This window comes from Cupressus sempervirens, chromosome 10 (genome assembly GCF_028749045.1).
Source record: "Cupressus sempervirens isolate cs-2001-9-10 chromosome 10, ASM2874904v1, whole genome shotgun sequence".
Taxonomy (NCBI): domain Eukaryota; kingdom Viridiplantae; phylum Streptophyta; class Pinopsida; order Cupressales; family Cupressaceae; genus Cupressus; species Cupressus sempervirens.
The window spans coordinates 185,223,558-185,239,137 of NC_143127.1; the positions used below are offsets into that span (position 1 = coordinate 185,223,558).

The following is a 15,580-nucleotide window of genomic DNA, read 5'->3' on the forward strand; positions in this document are numbered from 1 at the left end:
TTCTTAGCTAAGGCAATGAACTTAGCTAGCCTTTCGTTAACTTCTTCCATAGGAGGACAAAGTGTGTGCTTTGCCCTGAGTTCCGCTGACTTCACCATGCTGCTTGTTGCTTGTAGTATCCTTTCATGGTCCTTCTCATATTCCTTCGCAAATCCAATAAAAACATTGAGAGAGGAAAGGGTGCCCAAATGCCTCTTCTTGATTGCAACCTTTCCTAACTCATCCCACCTTGATCCAAAATTTGTCTCGTTGATAACCTCTTCTCTGATATCCTCAAAATCAAGTGCCACCCCAACATCGCTCATCATGGTTGAAATGGAAGTGTCAACGCTTGGGCTGTGCCGTGCAACCGCCTTCTGTATCTTCTTTGCCAAGGGGAATTGTCCTTCCTTTAGTCTATCCTTCATCCGTATCATGTCTACTGTACCGATATTGGTGTCGGTTATTCGCTTCATTTTTGAGAAGAAGGGTGTTTTGGGCATCATATCCTCTTTGTCTTTCTTAGTGTTTGTCTGCTCGGGATTCTTACTTGCACGAACATCTCCATACTCGTCACCCTATTATGGGATGGTAGAGTGGTGGACCAGAAGGCAAGTAGAACCAAGGGAAGCAATCCTTAGACTAGAATGAAAGAAGGATGTCAGCTTAAGGACCCCTTTCAACTCTAAATGATTAAAATTCACCTTAACCAATAATCGTACAACGACTTTTCAATTATTGGTTAAGGTGAATTTTAATCATTTAGAGTTGAAAGGGGTCCTTAAGCTCCCACAAATTTTAATTTGGGTCTTCCACAAATTTTGGCTCCCACAAAATTCGCCAAGCAAGAAGAGTGCAGATCTGCTCTTGCAAAACCGTCAACACCTTGAGAAGGAGAAGTGAGAAGTTAGGAGGAAATGGGAGAGAGGCCTCCTCTTATACCCAACTTTCTTACCCCCCCCAAGCTAGCCGACTTGGACCCTGGGAGCAAGAAAAACAATAATTAATGCAAAATTATGGCCCACAGTTAAATTCTTAACCAAAATTTAATTTTGCCAAAAGGAAAATTGTCAGTTAGTTCTAAATTGCAAAAGGAAATTAAATGGTGCCTTGGAGATGTTAAATATTTCCATTTAATGAGGATTTAGTAATTAATACGTCATTAAAATTGGATTTTGGCTAACCAAAAACCATTTTTCAATATTAAATTACCAATTTCATTAAAGGAAAAAGTTTTCAAGGCAATTTTAATCTATTAAAGCCAATTTTTTTGCAATTTTCTCCAAATTGATTTTGCTAGGCTATTTAGAATTTTTCTTTTTTACCAAAATAAAATAAAATTGCCTCTAGGGTCAAAAATCGATTTTTGCAATTTAGCCTCATTTCTACAAAATCAAAATTTTCACCAAATAAAAACTTAAGATTTTCCAAAACTCAAGTCTAACAAAATTTCTTCTTTTGAAAGATTATTCAAATTTACACAATTATATCCGGATTTTCAAAAGAAAACGTCTAATTACAAATCTACAATTTTATCCTACCAAATGTTGTTTTTGAAAATTTTGTCCAGCCTAAGGATGAAATTGGTCGCTCTGGAAAATCAAGCGAAACCAGGTGAAAATAAGCTAAGTCTCTCCCACTGGCCTGAAGGTGCCAAGGCTCAAAAATTCTCAAAAAATAAAAATTGTTGGGCAATCCAAAAATTTGCTGAGGCAATTAAAAAAAGGGGGTCCCCAAAGTTTTGGGGCGATGGTGTGAGAACCTCACAACACATACCAAATAAATCCCTGATAAGGTTACCTCTATACTGCATGTTATAGTGCTCAATTATCAATGCCATTGTTTATCATCAGTTCGGGCATGTGGGTTCATGTTGGGAAGCTTGTGTATAATATGAAAGAATATATGCATGATTAGTGAGCCAAACCTAAAAGGTTGACTCTCATCATTCTTGATTTTCGTCAAGTTCTCAAACAACTGTTGCCTTAGTATTTCACAGATGTCAAAGTGTTCTCTCTCAATTACCATCTTCTATTTTGTCTCAATCACTACAACAGACACTGTTGCTCCTAGTGATGTAATGTATTTTATAGACTAGAATCTTTACTATTACCCTCACATCTTATTGTTTAATATCTGATAAGGTTACGAATCTTTTGTTCCATTTTGCGCCAATTTTTTTTCCACCTGAAAATGATACCATGCCATCATTGTCTAAACCAACAACTAGGTGAATTAGTTCTTTAGTAATCATGAATTGTTTGTCTCCTATTTAGAAAAATCTATCATGAATTTTGGTCAAAACAATCTTTATCCATTCTGGTTTGTCGAACTCTTCATAGTTCATGTAATGAAGTATATTTAGGTTTTCAAGATGTTGGAACTCAGGTTTAAAGGTCTTATCTTCCTTGTCTTTCTCACAAAGGCCTTTCCATATGTCCTTATTGCCTATGATCTCAAATTTACAATGTACATAGGCCCTTATATCTTCCACATGCAATACTCCTTCTGGGGTTTGTGAAAACGCACCCTTAGGGTCGTCTTACATGGATTTGAATTTGTGTTTCTTAAATTGGTAATTGGGTCTATCTTTAATATTGTAAAGCTGAGGCTTATCCATGATCTAGCTGCTCCAATAACAACTAAAATTAGTACAAATCAAATGCTCGCAATGTGTAAAATAACTGGAATTCAATCATGTTTAGGTCTTTCACAAACCACCTTGGAATCTCCACAATCTCCTAAGTCCTTAGACCTAGCTCTCTAAGATCTCTGATAGCTCAAATGGTGATAATGAACTCCATTTTACCCTTCAAATTCTTAGCAATAATGCATAGAGAACATAGTACAAAAAGTTGATAACTCTTAATAGTAAATGCTCAAACTCATGGAGAACTTCCATAACATAAACTTCTGCAATCTTGGATATAGCATCCATAATGCCTTTTGCATGCCTTAGTTTAGCAAATTCGGGGTCTGACAATTTACGGGTGAAGAGATCCCCCTTTAGCTATAATAGCTATTTAGAATGAAGATAAGGGGTCAGTACTTGGCACTGCTTCTCCTTTGTTCTCTGTATTAACCTGATCTTTTTCCTTCCATACCTTGTTGTTGGCAACATTTCTTTCCTTTACAATTTTTTTATCAATGCTTTCATACTGTGTTTTTCTGACATTATTATTTCCTCTTGCACCATAATTTTTCCTTCTGATATTAGGTGTTTTCATGTTGTTTACACACCCATTGAATCTGCAATATCTAGCTGTATGACCCAAATTATTGCAATTGTAACATGTAACAACACAATTTCCATACCTCAGTCCATTCTAATTAACTTGCAATCTGCAATCTTTGGCTATGTGTCCAAAGTTATTAGATTTTTAGCATGTGACACCATTGTTTATTCCCAAAGGTCTTCTTGTTGTCTTGTTAGGTCTTTCATTTGCTCTTGCATTAGATTGTTGATTAGCTTTCTTGCATTCATGTGATTTGTGTTGATAAAACCAACAATTGATTCAATATTTAGTAAAAGGTTTATTATATGTATTACCTTTACAGTCTTTCTTCATGTGCCCATACTTGTTGCAAGCATAGCATCTTCCTTCGAATGATTTCCTTTGTTCCTTAGGTTCCTCAATCTGATATGTTAACTGATTTGGATCTTGTATAGGTTCTTGCTCAATTATGCTTTCAGATTCCTTAGAACATTCTCCTTCTACATATCCAATTGTTGTGATATCTCCCTTGGGCTTTTGCATCATTAGTTTCTTGTCAAGTTTGTTAGTACTTGAATATAACTTAGTCTCAACAGGCTCACTCTTCACAATATTAATGTGCTTCTTGTTGCCCGGATATCAAAATTGCCCCAATCCTCGCCTTTTTAAGTTATGGTTATTTTCGGAATACACCTCATTTTAAGCATTAAAATGGTCACTTTCCCTCAGAGTTTTAAAGAAATTTTGCCCTTCAAATATCTTTGGCTTGTTCCCAGCTCCATTCGGCCTTTTGAATTCTGATTCTTGAGTCTCAAATTATCAATGGTTAATGGAAGACACCAAAATATGTATTTTCAACCAAATCATTAACCATTAACCTTTAAAAAGGTTAAGGTTCGGGGTCCAAAACACATGTTTCAGTTTGAAATCTTAACCTCTCCATCTAAAAGGGTTAAGATAAATTTCTAAAACACGTATTCCGAACCATTAACCTTAACCTCTCATCCAAAAAGGTTAAGGTTAGAGGCTCAAAACACATATTTTAAATACGGTTATCAACCTACCTCTTTACCCATTTGAAAGAGGTTAAAAATTAAGAGGTTAATTAACCTCCTGAAAGTTGTTCTGAATGGTCATGCCAAATGCAAGGAAGCAATGACCGCAATGCCAATGCTGGGGAATAGATAAAGAAATGTTGAACAGCCGCGAGGAACATGATTGACGGGCCCATAGCCAACCCCACAACGCCCATTCTCATATCCCACAATGCAAAAATGAAAATTCTAGCTTAGAAAACAAGGTCCAAACATGTTGGTTCTGAAGACATAAAGTGATATCTTCGATATAATTCTTTAAAGGCATGTTTTCTCATAGAATGTATTTGCAATGTGTCCAATGAATGCCCATCGTTTCTTTCCTTCAGAGAACTCTAAGTCAGATTTGGAATACATGGAAGATGTATGATATTAGCTTATGCAAACCATTTCCAACATTCAGCTTGCAAAGACACTAAATGGATTTGGAGAGTTGGTGAGTCATTCTTTCAACGGTTCTGACACCCGAACATTTGAGGCATGCTTCGAATATTGGCTTGGCTTTGAGATCGTCAACCTACTGGCAGCGAAATACCAATTCGAATTTTGAAGATGACTTTGAATGTTGACAGAGTAGGGGATAATAGTGCACATCAACAGTTTGACATAATGCATTGAGACCAGTAGAATGAAGGGAGTTTGCGAACTATCTGATAGAGTGATCCATCCTTCAATGCATGATAACCCTTTGACATAATACTCCATGATGGGAATCGCCTTCATTAGCTTAGTGGATTAATTCTAAACATCAAGATTGTATAGGTCAACGTAGATGCACTATTCTCTCCTTCATGCCTATGCACAGAAGGGACATCTTCACATGAGCAGTTAGTGTGTCAATGAGGATCGCTTAGACTTGAGGATACCTTGAACAAAAACAAACTTGCAGTGTATTACATAGCCTCATACCATGAATGCGAGCAATCCACGTGGGTAAGGAATTCCTTCATCACCTCATTGCCAACCCATGATACTACCTTATGTTTGAAAATTTGAATATCTCTACATTGAACCTGCGACATCCAGAGTGGTGGAGTTACAACCACAGTCACAGATGATTTGATGTAATGCCTTGATAGAAAAGTGGTGAGCATGGACAAAGCATGTAAACTGTATAACGGAATGTTTGACAAGCTTAGGGTCATTATAGAGAAGTTGTATAATGCATAGTGTTCTAGTACGCACCCCGCGGTCTTGATCAAGTGGGAGGAAATTGTGCAATATCACTAAGAATCAGCTCCATCGGCATTGAATTTGCAGGCATTGAATCTCTTCTCACAGTGGGTTTCAAATGGGCTCAAAACCATGCCATGCCAAATTAAATGACTTGCTGAGAATATAAGAAGAATGACAAGGCATGTGGAATGCTTGACTAAATGAAATGCTCGTGTCTTATTCATGGCTCGAAGCTCTAGAAGCTTCACTGAGCTTATCTTCAAACATCGAGTATGTGAGTATTACACCCCGATCTTGGTTTACCTGTGAATGCACAAAGGAACCACTCAAGTACTCGCATTGAAAGAAAAACCATGTGTACATGTCATTCTCTGGAACGTAATCAAGTATGCAGTTGTGAATCCTTGTGCTACTATCAATAATCACAAAATGCTAAGTTCGAAGATGATATTACCACACCAATAGAGTCATGTGAGCTATCTGTTTTCTCTCAAATATATCTTCATCGATAGGTCATCGAAATTCAGATTATCATCCTTGTCTTCTTTGGCAATTGACAACCTACATATAGAATGGGGTGTCATATACGTTATCCAGAGCCTTGAGAAATGACAGATTGGGCATGCTAAAATAAACACAGAGTAGCAATATCAAAGCATTCAACAATGAAGGTAACTGATACATCAGGGTGGTATCAAAAGAATTACAGAGAAATATTCAATCCAATTCAATTTGCGGGCGTGATTGAATGAGCTTCATCAGTATCCTTATGAATGCCTAGTACGAGCTCTAGAACATGGTGATGCTCAGGTCAAATGCATAGTGGCATGCTGCATGTATGCAAAATGTGGAATCACTTGACAAAATACTTCAAAGTAATGATGGAATATACAATTATGAGATGTGAGACCAAAGACACAGAGGGAACTATTAGAGCAGACCTTCAAGCAATCACATGGATTGTAATGGTTGAGAGTTGTGCACAAAATGGATTGTTCAATCATGTCTTAAGCTTGTCTCAATAAAATGCAAATAGTGAGCATGGAAGCTAAATCACCACCTTGGCTGTAGCTGTAGACATCAAGTTCATCTTTTAATTCTATTTGTAAAGTTGTAGGAGGAGCCACCGTTTGGAAGAATGGTGGATATACGATCAAAGTTTAGATGAAATTCTTTGACATAGTCCAAGTTTAGATTCTTCATCAAACTTAAGATTGCTTTTGAGTTCAATGGAAAGGTTTAAGGAAATTCACAGGTGGATACTTGGATTTGAAGTTGCAATTTCCATTAAGTTGAAGATCTTGTGATCTATCATTATGACATGGGCAACATCTTATTCTTCATGCAATGTAATGGTTCCAATTTTCTATCTTTGGCAATAGCGACTTTTGTCATTTTGGGTTAATTTTTGTGAGGTTAATTAACCTCTCCAAAATTATGTATTTTGGAGGTAGTTATCAACCACGGAGTATTTTTTAACCTCCATTTCTATATAAGGAGTCATTTTTGGCTTTGTATGGGGACTTTTGAATAGGAGAACACTTGGATTAGAATTTTGGTGATAAGATAATATTTGGAAAGTGTGTACAAATTTTATCTTTGTAATTGAAAATTCCTCTTAAGTTCTTGGTGCAAGAAAGTAAAGGAAAATGCTATTTGAGTTCTCTTCCTTTCAAAATCTAAATTGTTAAAAATGTTGATTCTCTTTGTAGTGAGCATTTTCATGGTATTGTGCAGATGTTTATGAATCTTTGAATCAACATTATGCTAGTGCTAATTCTCAAGCATAGATCTTGATTGTTGTTATTAGCGGTTTAAGTTAGTCCAGGAAAGCTTTGAAGTCATGTGGTGCATTTGTCATCAATGGCTTTCTATTGATCTTTTAAAATTTGATTTCATCTTTATTTGAAGAACTTAAAAATTATATCATACGAAGGAGCTGCCCCTCTAAATGCACAAGAAGGCTGCATATCAAGGGTCTATCCAATTGGTGTGAACAATTTTCCACATACACTCCGTTGGGCCATTTTCAAGTGACAATTCTGTTTACCAACACTCCTCAAGTTTCTTGTACTTAAACATTGAATCATCAAGTTCAAATTTTAGCTTTGCAAGACGAGTGTTCAAATTTTTGCATTTACTAGCTTTACCTTTCAAATCTGCTTCAAGTTTATCTTTCTCAGATTTGCTCTTGTTTGTTACCTTAACCAGCTGAAGTGATGTGACTTCAAGTTCATGCTTGAGTGCTCAATCTTCCTTGGCTTTTACAACTGTATTTAAATCCTTGATCCGCTCAACTAGCTCTTTTCTCTTAGTCGTTGAAACATCAATCTGATCTTTGAGCTTCTTAATGGAACCTTGTGCATCATCGAGTTTAGTTTTTAGTCTTTCCTTGATCTTGAGCTTCTTAATGTAATCATTTGCTTGATCTAGTTCCTCAAGTGTTGCTTCATAGTTCCTTTGCAAATCATTTGTATCCATTGGGATCTTCCTCAATTTATTAAAACTTCTTTTGAGTAACAAAGCCTCTGATACATTGTCAGAAATAGAGAATACTGGTTTGGGTGGGGGGGTGTTTGAATTAGTATTCCAACACTTTTAGCCCAACTATATATTTCAAGTTTCAACACTTAACCATATACATGCACAAATGAATGAACTAACAATTAAAGTACACAACACCAAGAAACTCATAACACCATGATTTGCTAACTAGGGAAACCTTGGCCAAGGGAAAACACCGGTGGGGATGGTGCCCACAAGAAATGCACTAATCTGAAAATTCTCTGTAAGGAGAGTTGACCTTATTAGGAGTCTATAACATACATTTTGTACATGAATTCTTGTTAGAGGTCTGAACCCTGTTATGAGTTGTATTATAATGGAGCTCACTGCTCATACGATGATATACAATCTATATAATGAGTTATAGATACTCTACCAAAACTGATTGTACTGATTTCTTCAATACCTAATTGGTCCTTTGTATATCTCGCCTCTGATTATGCTGATGCAACATTTGATTGCATCTAACCATCAAAACATCAACGTATAATCACATTAAGCTCGCATCTCGTGTGCATAACATAACCATACTTCGCATTATCAAAATGCCTCTATTATATATCCTTTTGATTATCATGTCCAATTTGTGTTAATGATGAAGTGTGCAAACATATCAAAACTTGCTAAGGTTTAACATCTAGGATGTCGTCCCTACATTGCCAAGTAATTGAATTGACAAGACAATTCAATTCCTTAGGCCAAAACGCACGATCTTTGCCTTATACTTTCTTCTCTGCAATTATAACCTGTCTTAATATTATCCAACCACAAACATATGCCAACTGATGTACTAGCACTAATGAATATAATTACATCTTCTACAAACTCCTATTCTATCATATAATACATAATTGTTGCCATCAATATTAATCCAATGAAGCTCACTGACTAAAACAAAAGCTCTACTGACAGTATTCCTATATTATACTTAGGCAACTTTCTCATTCAACAAAAACCAAAACTCTACAAGTCCATGCAACCTTACCTTCATGTAGTGTTTCCATAAATTACAACATCCATGCATTCATAGCTACCAACTTTCCAGCAGAAATCGCTCCACCATCTTAGGAATGCTTTGTGCCACTTGCCAAAACATACTTATTTAATACTCGTGTGTTTAAAAAATATTTCAGAAAGAACTTGATTATTTAGCTTATTTTTTATGCACAAAATAGAGAAGACAAAAGTTATTGTTCTCATGAGATCACCAGCTTCCCTAAAACTTGGAGCTTAAAATATTTAAGCTGAATTAGGATACATAATTCATCAGAATGCTAGCTTTAAAAAATTCTTAAAAAATAGGAAGCGGCTGCAGCTCTAATTTTTAGGACGTCCCCTTCAATGGGATCCCAGCCTTATATTTTTAAATTTAATCCCACTCGGAATCATCATCAAAATGTGTACTAGGGGTCAATATCTCTTGCAGCACCAAATTCTTATTGCTTGGTCCACCAACTCTCACAACTTCACTATGAATTGGGTGTTGGAAAGAAAGGAAGCTTGGGAAGAAAGAGTGTGTTTTTGCCACTATCAAAAAAGTGGAAACAATGCATTTCATTTGGATGCGGTGCCTGCAAGGACAGCAGGGATAATTATGTTAATATTTTGACAACTAACTATGGGGTTGGGTTATTGAACGAGGGGACAAATTCTGCAGATGGAGGCACTCATCATCAAGTTGCACAAGAAAAGGGCTGAAATGCAGAAATCGGTGTGTAAAGTGGTCTATCCAATAGGCTATCTATCTTTAGTCTTGTGGATGTTAAAAATAATTGCCATCTTTCTTTCTTAAGGTTGTTGCAGACATCCACAAGCCTCCACAACATTGAAAAAAGCTCCCTGAGAAGCCAAATGCAATGCAGTATCCTTTTTGACATTGGTAGCCTTCACAAGCACAGGCTTCACCTCAAATTCCTCAACCCATCATGTCTAGATGCAGGGTTGGCTAGGAGAATAACCCATTAATTGCTAGCAACTACCTTGTTCATGAAACCTGTGATTTGTAGTCCAAAACCAGTTGAAAATTGTCTTTAAAATACATATTTTATTATTAAAAAAAACTATATTACAATGCGAACTGAATCGAATTGTGTTGAATTTTTAAAAATTCATTTGATTTTGAGAAGCGTGGATAAAATTTGTCCAATGTTATGACAGCCCACGGGTATGGCTGAGTACACCCAGTTATGCACCTTGGAGTGTACCTGGGTGTACCCAAGCAAATCCAGATCCAAACAGACCCAAACAAACCAGGTATGAGTGTGGGATGCCTTAAGGGCGGACCCACTAACTTAGAGCAATAATAATCAGAGTCAAATCAATTCGTACCTACATTTTACGACAAGGTCTAGGATTTCTGTTGCTGCTAAATCGGGGATTTGTGTATCTAAGTTTGGCACAGAACAAAAATAAAAATATATTGCATTGGTTCTTATTTACTTCAACCTTTGAAGAGTCTGGCTCTTTGATCTAATCGGCTGTGTTTTAACTTTTGCATTTTTCTGGACATTGGAGACATGAACCATATATGGCATGGTAAGCACAATTCAAGGTATATCAGAACACCGGATTACTATTCTAACAAAACACAATTTGAGATATATAGAAACTAACAAATTATTTATTTCAGTTCTGACCATTAGATGTTGGAGTTGATGACTGACTACCTCTGCTCGAATAATGGGTTTTCTGGCATCTAGATTCTTTCTTTTATTATGTTTTGAGTATTTTTTTTATTACTGTTTTAGATTCATGCCATTACCAGATTCCTGACATTTTCGTTTGGTCAATGGCCACTAATATGAATTTTGATCCATTTGATTGTGCTTGCAGGTGAATTCTTATCATTCATTATCGTTTGATTTCTATTTAGAACCGATACCTTATGATGGTCATTCCATTTCTTCCAACTTTCATGAAACAAAAAAATTAGAAGTAAATAATACATAAACTGCAAAAGCAGCCTGACCTTCACCTTGTGGTGGAGGTAAAGCTATGACCTTCGACAACATATTTCAGATCTTTGCTTCCAGCTTATCTGCAACTAAATAAATTGTAAGTGAAAGATGACAGCATAGGTGGTATATTTTTCTAATGCTGGAAATAATGCAGAGCCTTCCACAATGTACTTCAGAGCTTTCCCATCAGCCTACCTATAATTGGGTGAATTATTAAAAAAAGTAGGTGTCAGCATAGAAACTATTTAAACTATGACATCTTCACATGATCATTTAATTAATGCTTGTAATCCTCGATAATCTTTCTGATCTCTACTTCATGAGAACATTTCAGTAACAATGTGACAGCAATTTACTGCCCCGTCTCAATATTTGTCAAACTACGTAGTTAAGTTTTTAACTCATCTATACCTCTTAGATCTCTCCACTGTTTTGATATCAATTATAGTGAGAAAAATATGGAAGTTCACTTGCATTGTTGCACGTGCATGTGCACTTCAGGTGAGCTCCAACTCCGAGGAGAAAAGTAAAGCAGATACTTTCACTGCGTCATTGGCTTCTCTTATATCTGCAGGTATTTTGAAAAAGCTTTGCTGAAGGTTTTTTCTACTCACAGTTGATTAGTACTCTATAACTCTTTGTCATGATTGTCCCTCTGTTTTACAGTCCAGGGTGTTGATAATTTCATCTATCTAACTGCTGATTGATCTTATGTTATCTCAGTCTCAAAGGAAAACCTTGATTTGTGCAAAAGTGCTTTTGTATCATCGGCAGATGCTCTTGAGAACTGGTCAATGTTGACCGGCTTATCAGAACAATTGAAAGGTCTATAGTGAATTACATGAATGCAAATCTACCTATTTGTAACTTCCCAGATGATGGCACGATTTTTGCTAATCATCAATCAATTTTTCCTGTACAAATGGACCAGAGTATTTAACTGGAAATTTTTAGTAGAATTTGAAATTGAATTTGTCTTTACTAGGATTTTTTCCAAGCAGGTCTGTAGAATTTCTGTCAAGCTAGTGCTCAAGTTTGGTAGAACCCATTTAGCATTTTCTCCTTCCTCATGAAGTTTCAATTCGGAAATTATCTGCATGTCTACATACTTCCAGACATTAACTTTTTAGCATGGATTTCATTTCAAATCTTTTGAATTTCAATTTGTATGATAAGTTGCTTAAATTGGCAGTGCGAGATTTTCTTGTTATGTAGCTTCACTTGTGAAATGGTTTTCTCCTTTTGTTGTGGACATGAATTTATAACACAGGTTGCTTAGTGTGGGATTTGAAGGAAGCATTACAGAATTTAATTAATGCTTTTATCACACGTGTCATAAGGATTATTAACCACAGTATTACGTAATCGATGTTACTGTCTTGCTCTGAATTTTTCTGGAATGAACCTGTGATGAATTTTGAGAGGATACTTTGCTGTTATTTGCTGCACAACTTTTATGATTAATTTTTTTTTTAAACCAGTTTTCAGGTACCCAGTGTCAAGCCCCAGGGGCCCTAGGCTTCCTAAGCTTTCTAGGATATGGGAGATGGCCAAGCTTTATTCTGAGATGGTTCAATTGAGCATCTGTTTTAGCATCATTATGAGGCATCAATAGACCATTGTTCTAGAAGTTGAATTATCCTCAATGAGTCCATTAGGGTTCGAGTCTTGTTGAGTGCAAATTAAGAAGTAAGGCTAGAATCAATGTTCTAGTGTGTTTGGTGGAATGGTTGCCCATCAATCTTTGGCTTTGAGCCAAAGATGTTGCATTCTAAGACTTATGCTCCCATAAGACAGCTAAAAGTTATTTATGGTTAATAAAAACTCCTCCAAAAACATAAATAAATAAATAAAATTGTGAACCGATATGTTGATATGCTACCATATGTTAATATGCTTCCATATGATTTTCATAATTTTATGAAAATATGCTAACCTTGTAATTAGCCTTTTACTACTATAGAATATAGATACTTCATAAGAAGATCTGTAGAATATAGATACCTCATAAGAAGATTTGAAGGCACTATAATTGGGCTACATTAAAATCATTTGGAATAGTTTGACACTCATTGAAGTGTCCTCTTCATTGCCATTTATAAAGTAAAATTAAAATAAATTTTATCTGATATAATGTCCATAGAAACTTGTCACATTTTCTTAAGAAGACATTGGCAGTTTTATATAACGGTTGTACTGACGTGAACACATACATTAGTTTGTCTTTTTATTGAACATTGAACAAAGTAAATAATATGCTAAATTTTTTTTTCCAAAGTAAACAGTATGCCAAAAAAAATATTTCTTTAAAGTTTAATGACATGTCAGTGCTATTGTCCTCTTCTTCTCCACGACTTTTAATTGATTCAATAGTGCTAAGATATTTTTAATCTTAAAGAAAATAGTTTTTAAGAGATAACTTTCATTTAGTAGAGGCCAGGAACTAATGTTTAGTTGTTCATATCTAATACATGTGCATATAAAATAATTAAATTTCTAAGGTTTTGATACTGATTTCTATTGATTTATTTATAAATTAATTTTTATCTGATTCTTTTTTTCGATTGATTATTGCAATCTTTTTAGGGGTTTTATTATTTTCTCATAGAAATTTCCCCTAGCAATCAGTGTTTTTTTTTTGGGAAAATTCCAGTGTTCTCTGTGACTAATTTGCATGGCCTTTAGAAAGGGATTCATATGAAAGGAGAAAGTTCGTGTACTTTCTTCTTCTGAGTGATCGCCATAGAATCTGCAGGAGCTAGTGTAGAAGTTTTCCACCGTAACCATATTACTTTTGTTCTTCTGAGGAAAGTGCCATTGGTTTTAGGTTTTAGGTATTGTGCTCTTTACAGCATTGGCTTAAAAACTCTGCTAAAGTGTCCCTTGCGCTGCACCAGGTAAATGACCTTCGAATCTAACGACAAAATGGCAGTCTGGCTGGCAAATTGGGAAGGTCCTTTCTCTTAGCCACGCTTCTTTTGGCAATTTTTGTGTTTGTGTATGGTACAAATTTTCCTGTTGTGTTTTTTCACGTCTTCCATTTTAGTAGGGAGTGAAAAGCATGTGATTACAAACTTTGATTTTAGCTCATTACTTTAATGGATGGATGCACTCCTGGTACACACAGAGACTCTATGGAGTTTAGTGGGATAGAACCCTAGAAACTGCTGTTAAGAACTCTATATATTTGAGAATATCAGAAGTTTCACGTTTGGAAAAGATGCACAGAGATTGTAGAGGTGTATGCCTGATGGTTGTTTGAGCAGGGAGATTATTATTATTGGGCAATACGGATTAAAAATGGTAGAGGAACATAGCTTGTGCTATCTTTATTGGTACTGTTATTGTGCTTGTCCTTGATTTGGCAGTACCTCAAGAGCCTGTTAATGTCCAAAATATGGATTTAGTCGTGATCATTGGACAAATAAAGAAAGTGTGTATGTGAGAATGTTGGTTCCGAGTATTGTTGGTATAAATTCCTAGTAGAAAGGAAGACGGTACGTTCTTGCAATGGTCTCACTTGGACCCCTTTGGCATTGCGCTATGCATCATGTTCGGTGGCTTTGTGTTGGCGCTTCTATGGGATCTCTACTATGTAATTATGGCAGCCTTAGGGTGCGGTCCCATGGAGGGGTCTTCCTAAAAACGTTTGGCAGATGCTTGTCTAGACTTTCAATAGCTCAGCCATTTGAGTGTGTTTTGTGTGAAGAAACATGGGAGACTGCAGATCACATACTATTACAATGTCCTTATGCGCAAGAGTGCTGGTTACATGTGCTCAAGAAACTCAATTATGAGATGCCACTTCCGAACAGCTTGTGGAATCTTTTTCAATCATGGCCCTTGCTTTATCCTAAGTCAATGTTTCATGGTATTTGGAAGTGTGCTCCTTCAGCTATTGTTTGGGCACTTTGGTGGGAAAGAAACAAGTGTATCTTTCGTCATGTTTCTTCACATATGAGCAAGGTGCAAGATCAGATTGAGAAATCTATATCCGAAAGCGTTAATTCTTCAATTGCTTCTGTTAGTTTTAATCACTATTTATCAGCTTGGGATAGTAGTATCATTTAGAATTGGAAAGCTATTCGCATTCCTATGGGTACTCATTCAAATCCAAAATTATACGGCAAAGTTGATAGATCAAATGTCAAGTGGACTCCTTCGTTATCTGGTTTTGTTAAGATTAACTTTGATGGTGCATCACGTGGAAACTCAGGAAAATCAGGAATTGGAGCTTGCATTAGAGATGAGTGTGGAAGGGTTTTAGCAATTAAATCTCAACCTTTACCTCCGGGGACAGATAATATGGCAGAGGCACACGCTTTGCTAGCTGGCTTAATACTAGCAAGAATAAATGATTTTCATTCAGTTCATATTGAGGGTGACTCCATGATTATAATTAAAGCATGTCTCTCAAAAAAAAATTTCAATTGAAAAATTACTTATATCTTAAAACAGATTTGAGGGTTATTGGATTCGTTTCGAAAGTATCAGATATTTCATATATATAGGGGAAGGTAATTCTGTGGCCGACTATTTAGCAAATACGGGATGTGATGATCAACATGTAGAATTTGTTGCCTTGGCTTCACAT

The 15,580-nt window shown here is 36.0% G+C and overlaps 1 protein-coding gene across 2 annotated transcripts in view; it reads left to right on the forward strand.

Annotated features, from left to right (window-relative positions):
- Window positions 1-12,196, forward strand: part of LOC149533253 (chloroplast thylakoid lumen protein) — a 53,359-nt gene extending 41,163 nt beyond the window's left edge. The window contains exons 3-4 of one of the 2 annotated variants that reach the window (XR_016357138.1): window positions 10,862-11,560; window positions 11,710-12,196. Coding sequence is in view for 1 of the 2 variants with exons in the window: in XM_089804995.1 (XP_089661121.1) it covers window positions 11,488-11,560; window positions 11,710-11,819 (183 nt within the window). In the remaining variant the exon portion in view is untranslated. The remainder of the gene's footprint in view (window positions 1-10,861; window positions 11,561-11,709) is intronic. The other variant, XM_089804995.1, reaches the window with a different exon arrangement.
- The last annotated feature ends 3,384 nt before the right edge of the window (window positions 12,197-15,580 follow it).